A 23,549-nucleotide genomic window follows, 5' to 3' on the forward strand; every position below is an offset into this window, starting at 1 on the left:
GGTAGGCAAGTTTCGAAATGAAAAAATATAGGTTTTTTTTCCAAACAGCTATTTAAAAATTGTTTATTATTAATAGATTTAAGAACGTGCATAATTGCATAATTATTTAGCTATATGATATGCATCAAATTTTTCTTAATTATCCAAAAAATGTATCAAAAAACTACATATTATTGACTTATTTAATAATTATTATAACCATTTTTATAATAATCATCACATTTCATAAAAATAATCATTTATGGTAAAATTATCATCATACTAAAAAATAATATTTTATTTAAACATTTCTCTGATAATTATCATCAAAAAAATCATAAAAACAAATAGCAATATAAATTTACATTGCATTTTTTATCCACATTTAACTTTTTTTATTACTTAATGAACGGTAAATTTTTGCTAAACTTAATGGACAGACGCACTTTATCGAAAAAAATATTGTTCGTTCAAAGTAATATTGAAAAAGGATTAAAATGGTACAAGATGTATGAGCTTATATAGGAAACTTTTGAAAAAACAAAAACAAAAACTTGAGAGGGGATAATTTTTATCACCGCGTCAAACGAACTTTTAGTAATAAGGTGGTCGTTGGTGGGTGGTGAAACATATCCGTTCCCCAAAATCTATGTCCGCGGTCGCTATGTAGAGTGTCCGTAAGACGGAGGTTCTTTTATACATATAATGTATACATATATGCATATATATGAATGTGTGTGTATTTTCATAATTTCCTTATCTCTCATTTCTCTTGTTGAACAAGTTGCACGGTGTTAGTATTTGTTTGTAATTACTGAAAGTGTATTTAATACAATTTTTCTACGATTGAGGGAAGATTACTGCTAAAATAAAATGGGTATTAAAAAGAAAAAAAGAAAATAAAGGATGGATTTTTTCTATGAAATTTTGATAAAACATGTACTGGGAGCTCTAAAGGGATTACTGAAGGTAATCTAGTCAATAACGACAGCCTATTAAAAGCGTGGCTAAACTTCCAGCAATAACCTGCCCTGGCGATGCAGATGGTCTTAAAGTGCATCATTTTTATTAGAAATGTTTTCTCAGGATAATTGATTTTTTGGGTAATTTTAGAAAATTGCCATATATAAGCTCCTCTAGGGTGCCTTTACAGAACGATTGACTATACCGCCACTTATGTATATTTCAAAGAACATTTAAAACATTTCTGAAATTTCACGTTTGAAAAATATATTAATCTCAACAGAATATTACTTGATTTTTTTTTCTTTTAAGCAAAAACAGCTTCTACGATTATTGTTTTTATTGTTTGACTAACTCCTCTGTATGCTTATTAGTTTTGTTTGAAATATTTTTCCACAAAAATCCACTTAGATGATGGTCTGAAAATTGGTGTGGTTCAACTTTCTTTTAAAGAAATTTTTTATTCCATTTTTTATTCTTTTCTCGTATATAATATTAACCAGAATTAAATGTGTTTACATGCCAAGTTTGAAGAACATTTATTGTCCAGAATTGTGAATTTCCTGGGGTATTTTCCGTTTGTAAACTACTTATCTGATTTTTATTTTTTTATAGAAATCGCTTGACAGAAGACTATAAATTTTTGTTCGGAATTTATTACCCATGAAATTTAGTTTTTGTGGGTTACCGAGGAGCATGCTTCCCTCTGAAGTGTCACTTCAGAGATAAGTTCCTTTTTAGAGCTGAATAAGATGTTATAGTCAGAGTTGGAAGAAATTAGCCTTCCTTCTTTTCCAAAAACATTGATTTTTTTTTTTTTTGTGGGATCGTGGGACATCATCTTTTCTTTTAAAGTACCATTTTATTCTACTGAACCTGTATATTACGCCTAATAATATGTAGTAAATATTCTTCGTTTGAAAAAAATTTTTGTAAGTTACAACTTGAGAATTTTGAGTTGGAGGAAGTCGTATTTCACAGCACATTGTTTGCTTTGTTTGATATTTCCTTGCAGATTCAGTGTCTGACGTCGAGTAATTTAATGTGTGATTATTATCTATTATGATTTCTTTCTTCATTGCAGTGTATCTTATTTCGACCCTGAATACCCAGAGGACCATAAGTTCTTGGCTCATAGATTGCCAGGCTCGAGGTAAGCCTAAATTTTTGTTTGATTTTAAATGGGTGTTGGTCATGATTCTTTTTGTCAAGAAATACTATAAAATCAAACTAATTTTATTTACATCGTAAGTTAGAAGATAAAGTGGAATACAAATAATAAGTTAAATAAAAACATACGTAACCACTTAGCAAAGTCAAAGCGTTGAAACAAAAATTGTTAAAATTGGATGGTAGCTTTTCAAAACAGCGTATTGCTCATTGAGCCTACAAATTTTTCAAAGACCTTATTGTTACCTACTTTTAATTGGTTGGAAAAATGTAAACCGTATAAGCTTTCGTATCCCGTCTAGATATCTAATTTGGTAGTTTGACGTTAAGTCTCGCCTGAAAAAATAGGAGCTTACATTGCTTTACTTTTACTTTGTTTTATTCTACTTTGCGTTACTTTTACTTTATTCCCTGCCTAAAATTTAACCAATTCACGTAGGGCGCGTAGAGATAGTTAATTTGTGCAGTTATTAGGGTTTAACATACCCACAGCTTATTATCACACAAACTCATACTTATCACTTGAAGGATGCACACAATCTATGTACTAATACTACAATGACCAATTTACAATGATATTAATGTACGAAAAAAAAATAATTTAGCCCATTTTAGGAATCCGAGTTACCATTTTCTTCGTCTGTTAGAGAGGCCTTCCCTTCTACCATCTTTAGAATTTGGATTATATGCGCTGAAAAATGCCTGTGAGTGTAGGGATTTAATGAGTTGGAAGATCGAATCTTTACTATCCCTAATATATAATTTTAATTTCATTGTTTTGTAAGTTCAAACAGTAAAATAGGGTTTTTTGATAAGCAGTAAAGTAGTGTTTTTTCCCACTCGCGTTGCTCAAGTAAAGTATTAAATTTTTACTGCAACTTCATTCACTGAATTTAACTTACAGGCATTTAACAAAATGTATATGAAAAGGTAGTAGTGCTGGTGAAATACTGTATTTATTATCACGATAATTTGAAATTCAAAACAGTAGTTTTATAGGAAAGTTTTAACTTCTTATCATAACTAGCACCTATAGCAAAAAATATAGTTGTTGTAATAATACCCCCTAATTAATTAGAATTTAGTTCCATGTATACAAAATATAACCCGTGTAATAGCGGCTAGTTAGAGTGTTAAGTATGGGACTAAAATTCACTAGTTAATCAAAGTAATTACTAGACCTTTTCTTTCTGTAACATAAGATGTATTTTAGTCTCTTACTTATGTTTGAATAATGGTAACATTGTTGTACGACAACAGGCAAAAAAGTTCACTAATTTCAACAGGGACCCACCGAAAGTTAGAGGGGACTCCTCAGGCCAAGGTCAGAATAATCAACATAATCGTTACAGGCCACTGCTGGGCATGGCACCAAGGATAGATGAGGCGTCTTTGTCAGCCGCAGGACACCGGATGTTAAGGTAATGAGAATTGCCATTTGTGTTACTAGGTGTAATAAAAGTGTGCGTTTTTTCCTATTATTCTAAACCATTTACCATAATTACAAAACGTTTCTTTTTAAGAACACCTTTTACTTTCAGTTTCTGCTTATACATAATTTACATTCATATACAAGTTTTAGGCGAATTCTTTTGTGCCAATTTTCCCTTACCAACTGTGCATGCATGACTCATGGAAGCATTTAAAGCCTAAAGCTCTGTCTCTCAGCAACAAGCCCTCTCTGCGACTCTCGACACAGGGTGAGATTATACTGATTACGACCAAGCCATAAATAAGTGGGGAAGAAAGGGAAGCATAATCTATTGGACATCTAGAAGCATACTAGACTTGCTTCCACATGCTACTGGTGAACGCTGAAGATCGCAGTAGGTGTGTTCATGATTTAGGTAGTAATGACTTACATATCGAGGAGTAAGCTCAATAGGTAAACAAAACATTTGTGAATTATCAGGTGAAAACGTACAAACTTTTGTTAAACCGCAGTATTTTCCACAAAGTTAAGTGGTTTTCTGGCATAAATTTATGTGGAATTTGTACTCCATTTCAGTCACACATTGCCCAGGGAATTCTGTATTCGTCTTGGCAACTCTGGAAATGGTAAGTGCAATACTTTATATAGTAGTTTATTGATATATATTTTTTTAATTAGAAGAGGATCTTCTTTTTTCTTTTCTTTTTTTTTTTTTAAATCCGCTTTTACGAATTTGTTATGGTGTTCAATATAATAATGCCGATGCTGATTGTTCTAAGATATTCTTTCTGCTATCGTTGGATCTTTCTAAAACACATTATTAGGGATTGGAATAAAAATTACTGCTCTCCAGTTTCACGTTCAGTACCTTCCTCAAATAAAGTGGGCTAATGATCAAAACAAATGTAGTAAACTTAGATTAATTAGATTTCGAGAGAAAACTTGCCAAAAATCAGCAAAAACGGCATTTTTAGAAAATGTTTTTGTTTTAGTTCTTCTTGTTACCTTTTTTAAAAACAACGTAGCGCCTAAACGCGGAACTGATTTTCATGAATTCGAATTGAAATATAATGTAGAGATGGCTTTCGGGGGTTTCGACTCATAAATACCTTAGAAGGGAAGTACTTATTCTTAACTTTCTAAACATAAAGTTTTTATTAAGGAGATTTACTCAAAATTTTCATTTTACCATTTTTCATTTACCCATATTTTCAGCTAACAATAACATGGTTTACTCTTTGTGTAAAAAAATACTATTACTTTATTTTAAATACGTTTTTATACTTTTATTACACTTTTTTCGCTTCTGTGCAAGTTTAATGTAATGATTAGGAATGGTCTAGTAATTTTTTGTTTACTTATACATTCATATGAAACTGATACAGAGTCTACAAAATACTTTTTACTGAAATTACCTAGTTTGCACATTTGGTTTGTGGCTCAACTCGAACTTTAAGAAAATATAACTTTCGGAAGCAAAACGGTATAATTAAATCTAAGTAATAACTGATATTTACTATGTAGGAACCCTGATGCTTTATATATCACAATTTCATTTCATGTGCTTTATTCTGCGGCATTAGTGTAATTGTATTAATAGTTTCTAATTTAAATTGAGTTATAGCATTTTAAAAGATAAGATCTACCTCGAAGGGTGGCGTATTCGATCCCTTAATCCAAGAGAACTTAATAAGAATTTGTCAATGGATACATTCAGTTAATTTTATGAGCTGTGAATCTGTTAATTCATGGTTGTCGTTAGCTTAAATATGCTATTTTTACTTTCTTTTACTTGATAAAGAAAATTAAAGAATTTAAAGAAAATTCCACTTCTGGAAATTCTACTTTACTGAATGGAATTATCACATTGCTGGAACTTTTTGCAAAGTGGCTTCTTCGATTTTTTCTAAACTACATATGTACGATACATAGTACATATGATTGATTTTATGCGATTTTATTAGAATAAATTCCAGGAAAATTCGTTATAAGACATTTTCAGGGCAGAAAAATGAAATTTGGTTAGCTCTTATGAATTACTTATTCGTCGAAGTACACATATTTTTTGTATTCCTGACCAGTTTCAGATTTTCGCCCATTATCAGAGTTTGTTTTATCAGTTTGGTGGTAAGAATTTTACCTTACATAGGTTTCTTTCTCACACTAGACTTGCTGACGCGGCGGACTGAGAGGATAAAGTCAGCGAAAAATTAAATTTTTTGATAGTCGAAGTTTAAAAAAAAATTTCAAGTTACAACTTCGAAAATTATAGCTGAATTAAGTGATGTGAGGTGGGAGGGTCTGGGAAATTTTGTTTTAGTGCAGATTTTCGAGTTCGTGTTTTCTCCAGAAATTTTGAGATTCCCTGTGTCTGAAAAAGTGTTTTTCAGATTTTTCTCTCTGTGTGAGTGTGTCTTTCTGCTATCTGGGAATGTTCGCTCAGCATAACTACTGTTTCAGCCGATGTCCCGTCGGATGACACCTTAGATCGTTCGATTTAACGATTTTATAGTCTTTAGATGTCGCCACTGTTCTGTTATGTAATTTTGTTGACACCTTGGGATCACATTTCAGAACCAGTAGTATTCAGAGACTCTAGACATTAATGAATTTTACGAGTATGCTGTTGGGATTTCTTTGATCTCGATCAAAGATCCTATTTCCATAGGTGCTACCATTTATTAGGTATGGAGTTAGCGAGTCTCTCTAAACTCTGTGCTTTAAAGCTTTGCGGGGCATTCGCTAAACCATACAACGAGAAGGGGCATAACATGAGGCTTTGAGATCAGGAGATGTCATCGGCATGGAATGTGTTGGTTCCTTGAGTTTCTTGATCAGTTCCGTGATTCTCAAGTCTTCGGCAGAATTACATTATAGAAGAATGTAGAAATGAATCCGTTGAGTGGACTGTGCGAACTGTAGTTGACTGAATTAGTAGGAGTGGTGTAAATCCTCTTTCTATTAATATGTAATCTAAATTTATAATTTGAAGAAAATCAGTTGGTCAAACCAGCCTCTTTACTGATAAGAATTTTTATATTATACTGACTGTTTTTAAAAAATGATTCCAATGACTTTAAACTGTGCACAGCTATGTACAAGCTTCTAGGAAATACGTAATTTGTATTGACAGAAACAATCCTGTGTTCACGTCAGATTTGTGGAAATATCAGTTTTAAGTTTTTAGGTCTACGAGTATATGTGTGTGATCAATATAACTTATAAACGAAAATCTAGTGAATTGAAATTATATATTTGCTTCAGCCGCCAATTCTGACACGAATGTAAATTATGGGAGAAAATCAGCTTAGCAGAAGTGCTCTGTTACCGAATAGATTTTTTTCACTTCTGCGTTTCTGCGATTTCCTTAAACCTTATTAAATCCGATACTTTCTGGGCTTAGGAAAACTCCGCCGGCATTCTGTAATACAAACACAGTTATTACAAGAATATTTTATTAACAAACCTTGCTAGTTAAAATATGAAAGTATGTATCTCAGGACTACGTTCATAATTGATTTTTTTTGACACAAAATGAAAAATCTAGCTCACCGTACTGTTACTTCGCTAATGTCCATTGTTGGATCATTAATGGCTATGGTTTTTAGGTTTTTAATTTTTACATATCCCAGTTTTTATAATCATTCTTGCAATAATACAGAGTCTAGCTAGTTTGCTTATTTGGAAACAGAAATTTTGACTTCAGAAGGAAAAATGATTGGGGTCCCGAGGAAGACCTGACGAATAGCAGAGTTAGCTAGCGTATCCTGTGCTGGTTTGTGAGGCAACACTTGAGCACGTCCCGGTGCTATCTGGCACTCATTAGGATACACTTGTCGCACAGCGTCATTTGGTAACCTTCACTCTTCCTCCTTAATCTTTCATTTACAAAGCACATAAGGACAGCTCACCTTTTTCTCGCCTTTAAGCAAAGCCATTCTATATTCGTACTCAACACTATTGTATTTATGGCAAATTAAACATATTTAAAATATACAAAAATTATTTAAAAACAAATCTTTGTATGCTCATTGCACTCGTGTATGACTATAGTTTCTATAGTTCGTATTAGAAATATTGTTTGTCTAAAGTCCTTCTTAAGGTAGTTCTGAAGTGTCATTTTATCACTTTTATTTGTAACATTTTGCTAGGAATTTTGAAAGTATTATTATTATGTAAGATGAACTTTTAGTACATTGTTGCACCACTTGAATAATTTCAAGTAACTTCCTGACAGAACCTACCGGTAGCAGCCTCTGCTTGGCTTATGCGATCGCTGCTTTTTATTATTCAATCTAAGGGGCCAGTTAAGAGGCCGATGATATCCGAATGGCCACCCGGCCATGTTGTAGTTAGTGATGCCTCAGTAAATTTTAGCGATAGGCACTTCTTCCGGCACTCTCCTTTTATGTGTCGATTTAGTATATTAGAAAGTTCTAATGCGTATAATATTCATGTGCGACAAATATGTTGCTGAAATTTCGAGTTGGATATCAGTTCACCGGAAGTGTTCACTACCACCATTCCTTTGAGGTACTAGCGAGGCACTGTGCTGTGTCACAAAAGAGCGGGTGCAGTGAAAACTATCTTGAAGGCACCTCCGGTACTAAACGCCGTCCCATTACCGCCTTATGGCTGCTTTATCCCCAATAATCTCGCATCCATTCGAAAAAGATCTTGCCCTTGCTACCAACGCTCGTCTGGATTCCTAAGCATGTCCTTGATCAAATTTCATAGGACCTAAAACCTGTAAGTATGCTTGGCTATCCGAGTCTTGGTGACCCTAGAATGAATCCCTCCCGGTATTATGAACTCAGCAGCACAAACGTGTGTGCAGTACAACTCTGAAACATTACCGCCTACCGAAATTTTCCGTGTGGTCACTCATGGGATTAGTACATACACTCCTTATCCACTCCTTTCCTAAGTCTTTGCACCGTTAGTGTACCGTAGATAGTCGCCTTAAACTGGCAGTCAACGCTTCCAAACCTCTCTGTGCCTTCAAAATTAATTTAGACATTTTACAGATTTAAACATTTAGAGATTTTACAGAATAGATTTTTAAGTTTTATGGGATTTCCTCGAAAATGGATGCATCGACTTTCTCCAAATTTCAGTTACTACCTGCGCAGATATAAGGGCTTCAATTTTATTCGAAACTATCTTCCGGGGATTTTATTTATTTATTTTGAGAAAGAAATAGAGTTCAATTTGTTTGATTTCTGGCTATCTGCCTGTGTGACCCAATAATACCTCAGCCAGATACATTCATCTACAATCGACACCACATAACATACATATATTTATATGGTGTTCAATTTAAGATTTAGTTCAATGAAAATTTGTCTATTGAGTAAATTTAGTTGCAGTAAGAGAAAGTTATGTGCGATTTTTGCCAGATTTATAATGTCGTCACACGGCCGAGAAAGTTACATTGAGTTTGCAAGCAAGGCATCAGCTGTCAACCCACTTTGTATTGTTTTATTTAACTGTTATGAATGGCCTTGAAGGGACTGGTGGGTTAGCTGGCGGTGCTGGCAATTGAACTGGCAGGGGTTGCATCAAGAGCTCTTGACCCAGGTACGGTGGCTCGGCAGGGTGTAGCCACTCGAGATCTGTCCACAACGCCATAGTAACCGTTGCCATGGAAACATTGCCGCCCTCCACCAAACATTCACACACACTTGGGAACATAGTTGTAGTCTATGTTGGATGAGGTATGCATACTGACAATCTGCAAAAGCTTGTCTTCATGTCAATGAATAAATATATATATATATATATATATATAAAATCAAAGAAACGCATTTGCGTGAAGACATTGATGATAGCCCTTCCTTATAAAGAGATAAGGAAGGAAGTCACCTTATATTTAGAGCTAATTTAAAAAATAATTTAGAGAAGGAATTATTAGCTCATTAGTGGAGCAGTGAACGCGGAAGCGGCAAGTCCCGGGAACAATTAGATTTTTTCCCCATGAGCCTCTTAGAGTTCACTGCGGTTACGGTCTTTTTTTTTAATGATTCCCCCCTCTAAAATAGTAGCAACGGTCTTTTGCCCCTAATATGATATGTCCTTCGATTTCAGCACAAGTCTCAAGGCTTTTTTATTAGACTTTCATTGCTCGTTAGAACATTTTAACTCAGTTACTTTTTTTACAAACTATTTGATATAAATATAATGAACACGCAGCCGTTTTTCCTATGTAATAGTTCCCGAAGAAAAATTAAATGCTGGTCATCTGGTAAATATGGTCCATGGTCATTGGTTCATGATCACTCATGCAGCATCCCTATCTGATGCAGATGTGTGACGCATCCAATTATTGGACGAATAAAGACCACACTAGAAGGCGAAAGATTTATGATTCCCGGACTTAGGCCTTGGATTTTATTTAATGGTTAATAAAAGAAATTTACAGTAAGTATGTTTGCTAGTCGCCTCCGACCACGACACCTTGGTTGTTGGATGTTAAGCCCGCCTGAAAAAATAGGCAATTACTTTACTTTTTTTTTTAAGACAACATTAGACGCTCTGGATAGATCCGGTTACGGATTACAACGTTACGCTTTTTCTTGCAGTTTTTGACGATTGAAACCTTATACAGCTGTCCTACTGGACAGTTTTAATAATCTTGTTTTCGCAACTTGTATCTTGATTACTAGTTTCTACTTGGATCGTGCACTCACCCCAAACAGTTGCTCCGCTATCTTCTTAAATCCAACCTCAGATTTCCGAAACAGACGTTTCAAATAAAAACGTTTGGTTTTTAAACATACGAGGTGTGGCTATTAAATAACGAGACTATTGCTGTAAAACATTTTATTTTAAATTTATACATATTTAGTTATTATCACGTTCAATATACACCCCTACCTTATCCCTAAAACGCTCCATGCGAATTTACCATTGTTCGAAACAGTGCTGGAAGTCTTTTTCTGTGAGCTCCTGCATGACGCATGCCGCTTTTTCTTTCACAGCTTCAAAGGACTGAAATCGTGTTCCTTTTAATACAGACTGGACTTTAGGGAACAGACAAAAGTCATATGGGGTCAGATCAGGCGAATAAGGCGGATGGCCTAAAACTGGGATGTTGTACTTGCCTAGAAACGTCTTGACAGACAATGCAGTGTAAAACGGCGCATTGTCTTGATGGAGAACCCATGACGTGTTCTTTCACAAATCGGGCCGTTTTTCCTTACTCTTTCACAGAGTTAAGCAAGCACCTCACGGTAGTAATGTTGATTAATTATAATCGATATTTTCACTGTTTTGGATGTGGAAGGGCGACCTGGGCGGTCATCATCTCCGACGTCTTCTCGGCCATCTTGGAAACGCTATAACCTCTCAAAAACTCGCGCACGTGATTAATATTCATCGTCATAAACTTCTTTTAATAAAAGATAAGTTTCAGTAGCGGTTTTACCAAGTATCATGTGAAATTTCACGACAATTCGTTGCTCTACTACATGTGTAGTATCATGTTTTCGGCAAAACGAAACTAACACCTCTTACACGAAAGACGGTTCCGGTCAGACAGATTTCTCTACAAACACGTGAGACGCTGAAATCGAAAAGAAAACTTTACGCTGCACAGCTGTCGGTCGTTAGGATTTGGTACATGCATAGTTCTTCTGTAGCAGCATCAGTCTCGTTATTTAATAGCCTCACCTCGTATACAATGTGCATATTTTTAATTTTACCAAAAAAATAAAATAAAATAAATTAAAAAAGATAAAAAAGTAATTCTAAACATACTGAGAAATCGATTCTATAAAATCGTACTTCCGATTAACCGAGTTTCTTCACCTGTTTTTCATTCTTTCTTTTGCCATTTTGTCAATAAATGTAGGTGGTATTGAAGAGGTGGCGATGAATGCATATCTCCTATTGCCGGCTCGCTACTCTTCTTGTTGTTTTCCTAGTGAGTTGGGGGAACACTTTAAAATGGTAAAATCTGCATTGCTGGGCAATATCTTATCCATCGTAACAAATGAAGATTGGTTCGGGAAGATGGCTTGTAATAGATGCTTCCTTAATCAACGATTGACCTTATGGATGATCTGTAGAAAAGTAAAGCTATATTTGGATCTATCCCTCAAGAAAAGTGAGTTACCAGTCTCAGTATATTTATGGGTTCCTGTGTTTTTGAATTAAGTTATTAATGTGACAAATCCAATTTAATTTATTGTCTAGGTACACGTGCCTAGAAACTTAAATTATTATTAACCAGAAAAGATTGGCTCCCAGATTTACCTGACTTTAAATAATCCGGCTTCTTTTATGTGTGAACAAGCAGCAGTTCTTTTCTATCGAAACTCTAAACCACTAATTGTTATACCACGACTTCATTTTGATTAGACCATCAATCAATTTAGTCTGGACTAGTTATATCATATGTACATATATCAGTACCATGGAGGTATACAACACTGTCAAATTTTTAATTTTTTACAGGAGAGCAAATGAAAGATTTTTTCGCGGTTTTTTCTTACTTATAAACCCATGAGGGAATTACTTTGTTTAAATCTTTGGTGGATAATAAATAACACAGATGAATGTTAACAGATGGTTGGGTAATAAAAAAAATTTTTGTATTTGAAACATTAAAAAAAGAAATTTTGAAAAAAATGGGCTTAGTGTTGTATACCTCCGAGGTACTGATATATTAAAACTGTCCGGTAGGACACTTCTTTAAAGGTTCGTCAAAAACTACACGAAATAGTGTAACTTTGACAATTTTTTCTCTTTTTCCCATAAAAAATCAAATTTGGAAATTTCCCTTAAGGTAAAGGGCGTTTATAAGTGTTATTTTTTGTAATAACGTAGACTAAATAGATTTAGAGAAAACCGGTGCCGAAAATGGATGAAAAAAGGCATTTTCAGAACTTGTTATTGTTGTGTAAATCATACAAGACTGCATCTGGCACAAATCAGTTAAATATGGAATGGTCAACTGGTTTAACCTCAACAGGGTGAAAACTTAGCAAACCCATCGTTTTAGCGCCACAGAAGAAGACACATATGGCAAATGTTCGGCAACCATCAGTAACGATTTTTCAATACCAAAACAGAGTTTAAATATAATAATAGTTAATTTTGAATGTTTGATGTATAAGGTGCAGAAGGCTGTTGGAGGAACCAAGGTAATCGTGGCAATTCGTTTATGAATCGTGGACAAATGTTTCATGGTAGAGGGGATCACCACACTTCAAGAACTAATAATTCTCAAATGGGAAAGTTGATGCAGTATCAGCAGGCGGCACGTATTGAAAGGACAAGCCAACTTAACTATTATGACAACGATGGAAATAGAAACTCTAAAAAGAATACTGATCTATTTGGTGTGGCAGGTAGTTCATCTGGTTTCAGTCAATCTAGCCAATACAGCAATCCTACATATCCTCGGACGTAAGTATACAATTTACAATCATTTCATTTTGAAATGTTAAATCTATGACACCCTGAACTGAGATTTTAGGATTATTTGGGGGATTATATTACTTATTGCCTACTCACTGCCTTACAGTGGTAAATTTAAAAAACAAAAAATGCGACTGATTTTTTTTAAAATGTATTTCTTCCAAATTATAGAGAAGTGGTTTTTCTAATTAGTATAAAAGCCTAAGTTTCATTTATTTGGTGGTGGAGGACCAAGAACCATGTAGTCGGGATTCATTAGGTACTACGATCCTTTTTCTATAAGTTAAATACAGATTCAGCATTTGTACATTTTGCATAAATGCAAATTTGCACTTAATCTTTAAACTTCCTATGGTAACTTCCTATGTAAGGTGTGACTTCTGTTCTTTCAGTTTTTGTACTGTCTAATGTGTTTATCTTAATTCGGAACTAATCACATTTTCATCAATCCTATATTCGAGTTTAAATTTCTTTATATTCTCGCTTGCAGTATAATTTTTGAGACTAGAGAACACTACAAGAAGCTATCAGTTTGCCCATAGACATCTTACCACCTTTCTCATATCTCTGCAGCTTTATTATATATTTACCAATACCTTCTTTATCTGTTTTTTGGCATCTGTTAAATTTAGGTTCAAAGCTTCCTTTGAACTTTTCTTCATTTCAATTCCCTATCAGATTACTGTTTTAACTTGAAGAGCGGAATATTGTCAACTTTCAGACATAACTAAAATCTTATCAGAATATATAACTTTTTATGACTAAACTCGCTTGAATGATTCAAATAATTACTGTATTTGTTTTCAGTTATTATCACCGCAAGTAAAGATATGTGCAACAAATTACACAAAAAAATTAAATAGTTTTGACATATTGCCAATTTTATTGAATTCAACGACTTCAACTCTTAACTATTTCGTGTAAAACACGAGTGAGTTGAACACTTCAAAACAGTAGATCAGTAGATCCAGTAGAAACAGCACTCTGTGAACTGTGTTAGTGACAAGATTTTGTGTGACTGATAGACCCGGTTGTTTGAGGTAGAAAAACTGAGCTCCTCAAACTTTTTTTAGAGCCTCTCTCAGATTCAGAAATATAATTAAACAGGGAAGTACTTTGTGTGTTCACATTGATCTATTTAGTCGTGCTGGTGTAGGCCTTGCAAAGAATTCTGTTAGAATGCTTGATATTTTCGGGGAAACATTTTCTAGTTTTCAGAGACATTGATATTTGGAGTTTAAATTTGACAGCTTACATCCTGAAAAATACTCTTTCTTTCTTGTTAAAAAATACTAATTCTTGTAAAATTTAACTACATATTATTGTGATATTTTTAAACATCGGTTTGATGGTTATAAACAAACGTAATTGATGGAAGGAGTGAATAAATAACTACTCAAAAAGCAATACCATTTAGAGGAAAATGAGAACAACTCAGTCTCTAAATCTCATTTATTTTTTGTAACTTTCAACTTCATCGGTGATTTCCAACGCTCTGCATTAATTCTTTTATTCGAAGAGTAAATAAAGTATTTAAAACATACGTAGGTAAACAATTCTTTTTTTATTTCTATAATTTTCATAGCTCTCCACAAAGGCGGGATAATCAGCCCAAGTCCAGATTTTTCGCCAAGCAAAGTGGAAGACAGGAGAATGGTGTGTGGAGGGTAAGTGTAAAAAATACTCTATTAATAGTTATTGGAAGTCAGTGCCACCCTTGCTCGAAGGCAACACTCTTCATACAACATCAAAAAATATCCTGTCTTGCCTCCGGCTTTGCGACAGAGTAAATTAAACTACCAAACATCCTGCAAAATTATTTGTTTATTCATTAGGTATTCATAAAAGTACAGAATCAGATGTGTCTTTTCCTTATAATGTCCGCCCTGATAATTATTTTGTGCTCATTAATATTTATAAAGAGAACATGTTGAATGTATAAATTATGTTTCTAAAACATCTTTTTTGTCTTTCTCAAGAGAGCTTCCTCCGGCTTCTTTTTTAATCTTATTAACTTTATCAAAGTCATAGGACAGAATAGCCTTGACTAGCAATGTTTATATGTCTGTACTTTATTAGTACATGATGTAAAAGATAAATTTTTAAAAAATCTATCTACACTGAGTAATAATAATAATAATAATAATAAATACAATAATAGGGAAGGTATTAGCAATGTGGTTAGCGTATTGGATTCCCACGCGGAGGTCCCGGGTCCGGATCCAGCTGCTGACCCTTAGATTTTCTCTTCCTAGGAGCTTCTTACAACAGCTCACTGTCCGGTGATGGACAGTATTGTCTGCAGCGAGAGAACGCTGCCCGGGGGTAGGCAGTGCACTGAAAATAGCTCCGGGTGTCAATACCTGAGATGTTGACGCGCCTTATACTCGTATAATAAAACATAATAATAATTACAATTATAATAATAGTAATAAAATTACAGTAATAATAATAATAATAATAATAATTCCAATAATAATATTTACAATTAAAACAATAATTACCATAATAATAATAATTCTGTGCTAATATTAACTTTTTTAATTTCAGGGCACAAGAAGAAGTAATTAAGTTCCTAATGTTACTTTTTAAACGAATTTTTATCTAAAAAATTTTCTTCCGTACTAAATGCACGAATGTTCAACTTTTTAATTTTTTGTTTTATGTTTAATATCAAATGTCGCATTTTTTGCTTAGACTTTTTTGACAGAATTTTGTGGTTTTTTTTGTTCTGTTTGTAACAATATATAATCAAATTTATATCAAAGAAAAATAAAAAAAAATATTTTATTGTTAAGATGAAATTGTGTAATAAAAACAAAGGGATGCGATTAAAAATTTGTGAGTTACTCAATTACTGAAAAAATCAAGTTATTTTTGTAATTAGTGTAATAAATGACATGCGCCTTCTGTCTCACAGAAGATTTGCTGCAAGATAGTATGAGTAAATATTTCATTCGGAAAAGTGCTTTCACAATTACACATGGCAAAACATTCCTTGAAATCTAATATTTTAATTTGTGGAGGTTATGATTCCAATTATCGCGACCTCTGTAGAGGTCAGAAGTTTCGAAATTCTTTTCTCTTGCAAGCAATGATACATTTTCTTATAAAATTCTTTTACTAAATCTTCGAATATCTATGATAAAAACAATAAGCTCAATACAATGGTTGCAGTGAAACGCTTTTAGCAAATATAAATTTTGCAGCTCTACCTACAAATAACCAAACGTTAGATAAAATAAATTTTAAAACATAACAAATGTGAATGACTCCAGCAAAATGATTTGGCTGAAAATTCAATTTTGTATTTGGATAAATAAATCATCAGTTATGTATTCATATTCAACGACGAACAATTACCATGATGTAAAATAATTTTCTTATGGGATTTAGTTCACCGCTAAGGTTTTCTTTAACCAAACAGTTCTTTTAAATTTTCTGCCTCACTATTCTATTTGAATAGCTTTTTTTAAGTTCAATGCAGACGTTGTCTCTTACCTTCGTTAACCACCTTTCCCTGGGTTTGCCTCTTGTTGTTCTTCCCTCGGTCACTCAGTACAACATTTCTTTGGCAAGCCTTCTTTTTTCCATCCTGTTAATGTTGCCAAATCTTCTGAATGTATCTTCTTTTACCTTTAGCCGATAACCTCTAACTTTTTTCTTTTTATTCTTCATGTAACTTCGTATTCTGGCTCATCTTTATAAAATCATTGGAGCGTGAATAAATTCTACATATTTCATAAAGTAATTTTTTAACTTTTCCGAACGCATCCATAATACCTTATAATTTCATTTTCCAGGATTCCTTTTACCTTCGTATGAGAAATTACGTTTGTTTCACAAGAAAACGTGTTCACGAGCACTCAACAGTGTTAGTTATCAAGTTGTTTAATTCATTGAAAACTCTTTTAGATGGACCAGTAGGCAATTTTTAAAGTGGATTGTCTTAAAATAAGGAAGTAAAAGGTTACAAATTACCTTTTAAACATTTACTTCTGATCTCACTGAAATATTTGAGAAAATCTTAGGAAATATTTCAAACAAGTTCTATTTTTATAATCGAAGGTTAATTTGTTTAGTTTCAAACAGGGTACAATGGAAAATTTTGAAAAACCTAACATACAGGGAAGTTTATTTATAAGTTACCTAGTTGTATTGGTTAATTCCAGATTCCGATATAAGGATTATCTGTTAGTGGGTTCAAAGGGTTGTTAAGGCTTCTTCACATTCTTATCTTTTTCAACTTTTTGCAGTTATGTGTGAAATTGTAATTTGGAGTAAATACAAACTATATGAATTTTTGTTTATAAAAATAGTACTTAAATAGTAAAATATTTCCTAACATTTTGTCAAGTATTTCAGTGAGATCAGAAGTAAATGTTTAAAAGGCAATTTGTAACCTTTGACTTTTTTATTTTAAGACAATCTACTTTAAAAGTTGACTACTGGTCCATCTAAAGGAGTTTTCAATGTATTGAACAACTTGATAACTAACACTGTTGAGTGCTCGTGAACACGTTTTCTTGCAAAAACAAACGTAATTTCTCACACAAAGATAAAAGAAATCCTGGAAAATGATATACCGTTTGATAGCCCATTTGGCAAGGAAAGGAAACTTTTATTAAAAGTGCCAGCACCTAGGTCTGTCTGATAATGATCACATAAAGGCATAATAAGTTTTCTTAAAAATTTCGATTACTTTTATTTTTCTAGTATTCGTAGGAAGATTGAGGCGGTTTGGAGAATAACTTATGCTTCAAAATGGTGTCAATTTTTAGAAAATCTATCTGTCTTTCTAACCGTGTTATCAGAATCGAATTAGGACTAAAACTTTCTGAGTAATAACATTTTTATTGGAAAAAAGTAATGATTTTTGGAAAAAAAAATTCATAACTTCTCACAGTACACTAAAAATTAGCTCGAAACAAAAGTTAAAAAAAAATACCTGAATGTTTATTGTTAAATCGAGATGTTCTATGAAATTAATAGTGTTTTTATTATGGCGAAAATCAGGCCTGCCGGAAATAACTTGAAAATAGTTAAATTAGTATAATTTTTTTGTCGAATTTTAACTCCGATTATAATTTATTTATTTAACAAAAATTAAGGAATATTTTAAAATTCCTGGAGTGAATTTTAATAAATCCATAAGCTACAAAGAGGAAGTATAATTTTTTCTGGAGACTCATCATCTTAGAACTCGTTCGAACATAAGTGAATGGTAATGGCAAGATTTTGAAGAGGTGAGAGTGGATGGGCATAAAAGGAAGTTCGTGGAAATCCAGCTACGGTAGCCATATTTTACATCTCAGAATGAACCAGTTTTTTTTTAGTTTTAACATCATTTAGTGTCTTCAGGGAATGATAATGCTCTGCCACTCCCAAAAGTTTTTGATTTAATCAAAGTAAAATATCGAAATATGTTCTCGCCATGTACATGGTGGTCTCATATAATGAAAATTAGGGTTTATTAACATATTAAAACATCAACCTTTTTCTATTTCTTATAGGTTATTAGTTTTGACTGAGTTGGGGACAAATAGTCTAGCCCCGCACCACTCTGTTATGCTGGAACTTAGTGATTAGCCAGAACAGTATGATACTGGATTTTTTTGTTATCACATTATGCCAATCTTTAGAATTCATTGAATGTCCATAAGGAACGAATTTGCGATGAATTGCTCGTTGGAAGATCCAGGAATCGCGAAACGTAGACTCTCAAATTAACGTCTTGCACCAACCGGAAACATCCTCTATTGACTTCAGTACTTTGTCAGTACATAGTTCTCTCATTGCCCACCATTCTTTTGTTTCAAACGCATATCAGATTGTTTTTTAATTATAAGGAATCGATTTTCTTGGAAGTGTGTAGAGGTGTAAGTTCAAGCGGCACCCTATCCTACATCTTTTTACATTTCCCGTTGTACATATGTAGTTCACTACTGACGATATACAGGGTGATCCATTTAAAACGCACCAATCGCTAATAACTTTTAGGAAAACGGAATTTCGAAAAACCCCATGAAATAAACTATATGTTTTTTTGGTCTAGTTTTCAAATTTTCCACTCCCGATGCTGTATCTTCATTTTTGGCGGAGTTACGGCCAAAAACCCGATGGGGGTTTCATAAGGACCACTGGTTTTGACAATGATTATGAAAACTACGTAAAAAATTGTGAAAAATGCCGTTAACCCCGTTTCGATATCCCTAATATTTGTCGAGATATTTATGATAAAAGTTACAATTTTATCTATTCGTGATCGGTTTTCGATATTAATTTTCCACCAGAAATACACGTTTTGGGAGGTCCTCAGACTGCAAAAAAAAGGTTATTTGTGACGCAAAGTAAAAAAATAATAATAATTGAAGATTTTAAAGAATGTAGAGAATGTAATTGTTGTGGGAGAATCAGGATAAATTTGTTTTATCATCAAATAAAGGTAACCATCACATCAATTAAATGTACCCCGTATGCAAGACTTCTTGATTACGGTAAGAATATCTTGCCAGGATGTTGGTCTAATGATCAAGAGCGTGGCTTTGTAAGTGGAAGATCCCCAATTCGAATCCCTCGTATGACTACATTTTATTTTAAAAAGTATTGTTTTTTTAAATGATAAGAATGACTATTTTAAAAAAACTATTTTTTATTATTTTTTTACTTTGCGTCACAAATAACCTTTTTTTTGCAGTCTGAGGACCTCCCAAAACGTGTATTTCTGGTGGAAAATTAATATCGAAAACCGATCACGAATAGATAAAATTGTAACTTTTATCATAAATATCTCGACAGATATTAGGGATATCGAAACGGGGTTAACGGCATTTTTCACAATTTTTTACGTAGTTTTCATAATCATTGTCAAAACCAGTGGTCCTTATGAAACCCCCATCGGTTTTTTGGCCGTAACTCCGCCAAAAATGAAGATACAGCATCGGGAGTGGAAAATTTGAAAACTAGACCAAAAAAAACATATAGTTTATTTCATGGGTTTTTTCGAAATTCCGTTTTCCTAAAAAGTTATTAGCGATTGGTGCGTTTTAAATGGATCACCCTGTATATATATTTCACGGGGTAGTTAACCTGCGATCTTTAATAGATGTATCGTGCCACCACTAACTGTGGTAGGTGAAAATCAATTCACCCAGGTACTTTAGGGAAGTTCGAGAAGAGAATGTGGGAGCCGAGAATTTGAGATAACTCACCCAGGAGCCAACCAACTTGTCCTTCCTCTACATTGGCCTCTCCAAATATTCTGAAGAAAGCTCCTTAAGAGGATTCCACATAGAGTATATACATCTTTAACGCGTGGTAACTGTCCAGACTTCAATATCGTCACATAATGGTTGCTCTGAACATGTCTGTTTTTCTACGGTACGATTGTACCACCATATTCAATTTTTTGAAGCATCTTCGGGTAGTATGTGAACAAAGACATAATCTCCTTCATCCCACGTAGATCACACATAACTATCAATATATCGTAAGAAACCATTATGGTTAAGAACAAAAGCAGCTCACAATTTAACCGATTATTTGAAGTGGATATAATTTATTTGAAAATACTCTTTCATTGTCTAAACATTTTGCGTAAATTGTAAATAGTGATTTAACTGAAAAAAAAAAAAAAAAAATTGTGTAGTCGATAGTTAGGCTTTTATGGAGATAAACTGTCAAAATTTGAATCTCCAAAATATCAAAAAAAGTTCTTTTTATTAAATGAAAATGTTTACGTTACGTGTAATTTTGTTCACTGCAATATGTAACTTTGTATTTTGCGTGTTAAGTGAAGAATTTTATTAAGTAAAAATAACTATTTTTGTAATATAAAATAAGCTGAAACTTTCTATGAAAAGAAATTTACATTTAACTCTGTCCATTTACACAAATGTAGAAGTTGTAGTTATGTATCTTTTAGACTGTAAAATATCACCTAATTACAAACTACTTTTTTATAGAATTTTTATTCTTTGAATTAGTACCGTGTTGGTATTTATTACTTTCTTGGTGAAGAGTATTACATTTTCCCCAAAAATATGTGTTTTGAAGGTCTTATATGAAAAAGTTTTAACGAATGGTCATTTCGGTAGTGCTTTTATTTTGTGAGTGTATTAAGATGAAGGTTTTCTTTTGTTTTAAAACAAGATCTGTTATATATATTTACAAATTAATTATGAGCCAGCTCACTACGAGCTTTATACATATTCTAAGAGGAGTTCTTCAAAGATCTTGATATGGCACTCTTGAAGGTGTAGGTTCGCCAAAGTGGTAATGAGATGTGGATTGCAGTATGTGAAGGGTGAGGAAGGAGTTGTCTGTTAGTTTGGTCATAGGAGTGTGATTGGCTTAAATGTCGAGTTATCTATTTATTTTTTGTTTCAGTTAACCATGAGTTTATTTTGAAAAGTCAATAGTCTTTTCGTCAGCGTCTGCTTGCTGTAATCTAGTCTAAATAGGCGTAGGTTACGTAAAAGAGATTTAAGGAGCATTGTGCAGTATGTATAAACATTGTGTTTCTGTTAATTAGTGGCTTCAGTTTGACTAAGAATAGTGAATTTTCTTTCTCCCAAATTCTATTTCTTGGCCACAATTAAATGTCCGGTAGGCCAGTTTTGGAAGTACAAGGTACCTAAAGTTAGGTAAATATTGGTAATTACCTTCAGTTGGACCAAGAATTGTTAACTTTCTATCTTGTGTGTATTTTTCTTATTAACGCCTTCCTTGCTGGCTCTTTGTACTGGCATAATTGGTGCACGAAGATACTTGTCGCCATTCAGGTAGCAAATACCCAGATTACAGTTCATTGTCCTTTTATGTTCTCTATACTAACAGAGTAACTGGCGTGCGCCAGGTGTTATTTCAGTAAATGTGGTGTTCAGTGTTTTTGCGGGTGGGGAGTTGCTCTGCGGGGTATGGTTCGACTAGCTTTTATTTCGCATTGTGTTGGAGGGTGTATGTTGCAAGAGCAAGTGGGCCATTGTAATGCTGATTGGAAAGTACTTAGATCCTCGGCTACGCCACATCTCCTTCTTGAAACCTCTGCATGCCACAACCTCTAACGGTTATACGATACGGCAGCTACTTTGGATTTCACTTCATTTGGCCTTTAGAAAAGACCTGCGACTTTTTGCTTGATGTGAATGAATATTGCGGCCTTCCAAAACTCAGTTTTTCTATATAAACTTTAAAATATTGGGCATTACAATAATAGTAGGCGCTAAGAAATCATCTGCTCATTAATTGAACGAATCGTGAGAAAATTCACTAGATATAGCTAGAGTTGCACAAAAGGCTCGTGCTCCAAGTTGTTTTGCCAACAGTGCCGTAAAGGAAGATTTTTTTATTTCTCTGTGCATTTATTTGTTTATTATTAATTACCATATTTTGATTTATTTATAAATGTATTCAAACTGGTTGTATAGTTAATCGTAATAAAATTGCACGAAAAAAATAATTTGATAACACTTGAAAATTTTTTCCTCTTTCCCTGTCAAAGAAGCAATTTCTTTAAAATAAAGAGCATATCCTCATTTATAAGTTTAAACAACGTAGAACAAACAGAGCCTCAAAAATGGGGAAAAAACGCCATTACGAAAATTGTTGATGAAAACGGTTTCATTACGATGAAGCGAACAGGTATGATTTAAAATAAATTCTAAGCTGGGAGAAACTTTAAAGTTAGAACTACAGAAAGGAAAAAAGTAACATATGTGAGCGTTTGACAAGATTGTTTGTATACTAGGCATAAAGTTTAGAGATTAATTTTAAAATTGAATATAATGTTTTAATAAAGTGTATATTTGAAAGAAATAGTACAGGTTGTAGAGGCAGAGTAGGTTGGTACATGAACAAGAATTGGGGTTGGTGAGTGTGATGTGTAAGGTTGGCGGAAAAGTCCAGCGACAGGGAAGCAGACTTGCAAGTACGTGACCAAACAAAAGGTGATCTCAGGCCACTCCAGCCGGTCGATATCTGCACACGGGACCCCACCTCCCTCAAACTTCCACACTCTGCCATTTTATTTACAGTGCTCTCTTATAACAAAGAGAAGATAAAAACAAAATCTTGTGTGAACGCACCACTTCTGGCTACTGCAATAATCAGTATTTTCTTCAATCTTATATTTACTTCAATGGGACAACTTCTTAAAGCGCTCTCTGTCTTCTTATCTCAGTAAGACTTGTAGGGCTAATTCTCTTACCTCAATAGAACTTGTTAGGCTAATTCTAAGATGTAACTTCGCCAGTTTCATCTTAAGGCTGCAGTTCTGCCATTAAAAAAAAAAAGTGTCGAACAATTGATTTATTAAAAACAAGATAACAGACCGTTAACACAAAATTTGCCTCTTCCGAGCGTAAAAACTGCAAGTACAAATTGATCAATATATAGTCAGCTGAATATGAATCTAATTAGCAAGAACAACTTTATTGAACAACTCAGACAACCATGGTTTAAAGGCCTAGGGCTGAGTAAATATAAAATGATGACGATTAATTTAAACTGCCCAGTTCGAAAGGTTTTTTTTGGGGGGGGGGGTTAAAGACCATTCCCAAGGAATCATATCCCCAAAGTCCAA

The 23,549-nt window shown here is 33.6% G+C and overlaps 1 protein-coding gene across 2 annotated transcripts in view; it reads left to right on the forward strand.

Moving 5' to 3' along the window:
* Window positions 1-23,549, forward strand: part of Rat1 (5'-3' exoribonuclease 2 Rat1) — a 139,269-nt gene that overhangs the window by 20,356 nt on the left and 95,364 nt on the right. Inside the window, exons 16-21 of one of the 2 annotated variants that reach the window (XM_074134345.1) lie at window positions 2,027-2,095; window positions 3,399-3,533; window positions 4,121-4,170; window positions 12,664-12,955; window positions 14,553-14,634; window positions 15,518-22,435. In XM_074134345.1, coding sequence (XP_073990446.1) covers window positions 2,027-2,095; window positions 3,399-3,533; window positions 4,121-4,170; window positions 12,664-12,955; window positions 14,553-14,634; window positions 15,518-15,538 — 649 coding nt within the window. In that variant the 3' untranslated portion in view covers window positions 15,539-22,435. Of the gene's footprint in view, window positions 1-2,026; window positions 2,096-3,398; window positions 3,534-4,120; window positions 4,171-12,663; window positions 12,956-14,552; window positions 14,635-15,517; window positions 22,436-23,549 lie in introns of those variants that run through there. The other variant, XM_074134346.1, reaches the window with a different exon arrangement.

The sequence above is a fragment of the Rhodnius prolixus genome, unplaced genomic scaffold (assembly GCF_049639745.1).
Source record: "Rhodnius prolixus isolate KJV_2025 unplaced genomic scaffold, Rpr scaffold_16, whole genome shotgun sequence".
In the NCBI taxonomy this organism is placed as follows: Eukaryota; Metazoa; Arthropoda; class Insecta; order Hemiptera; family Reduviidae; genus Rhodnius; species Rhodnius prolixus.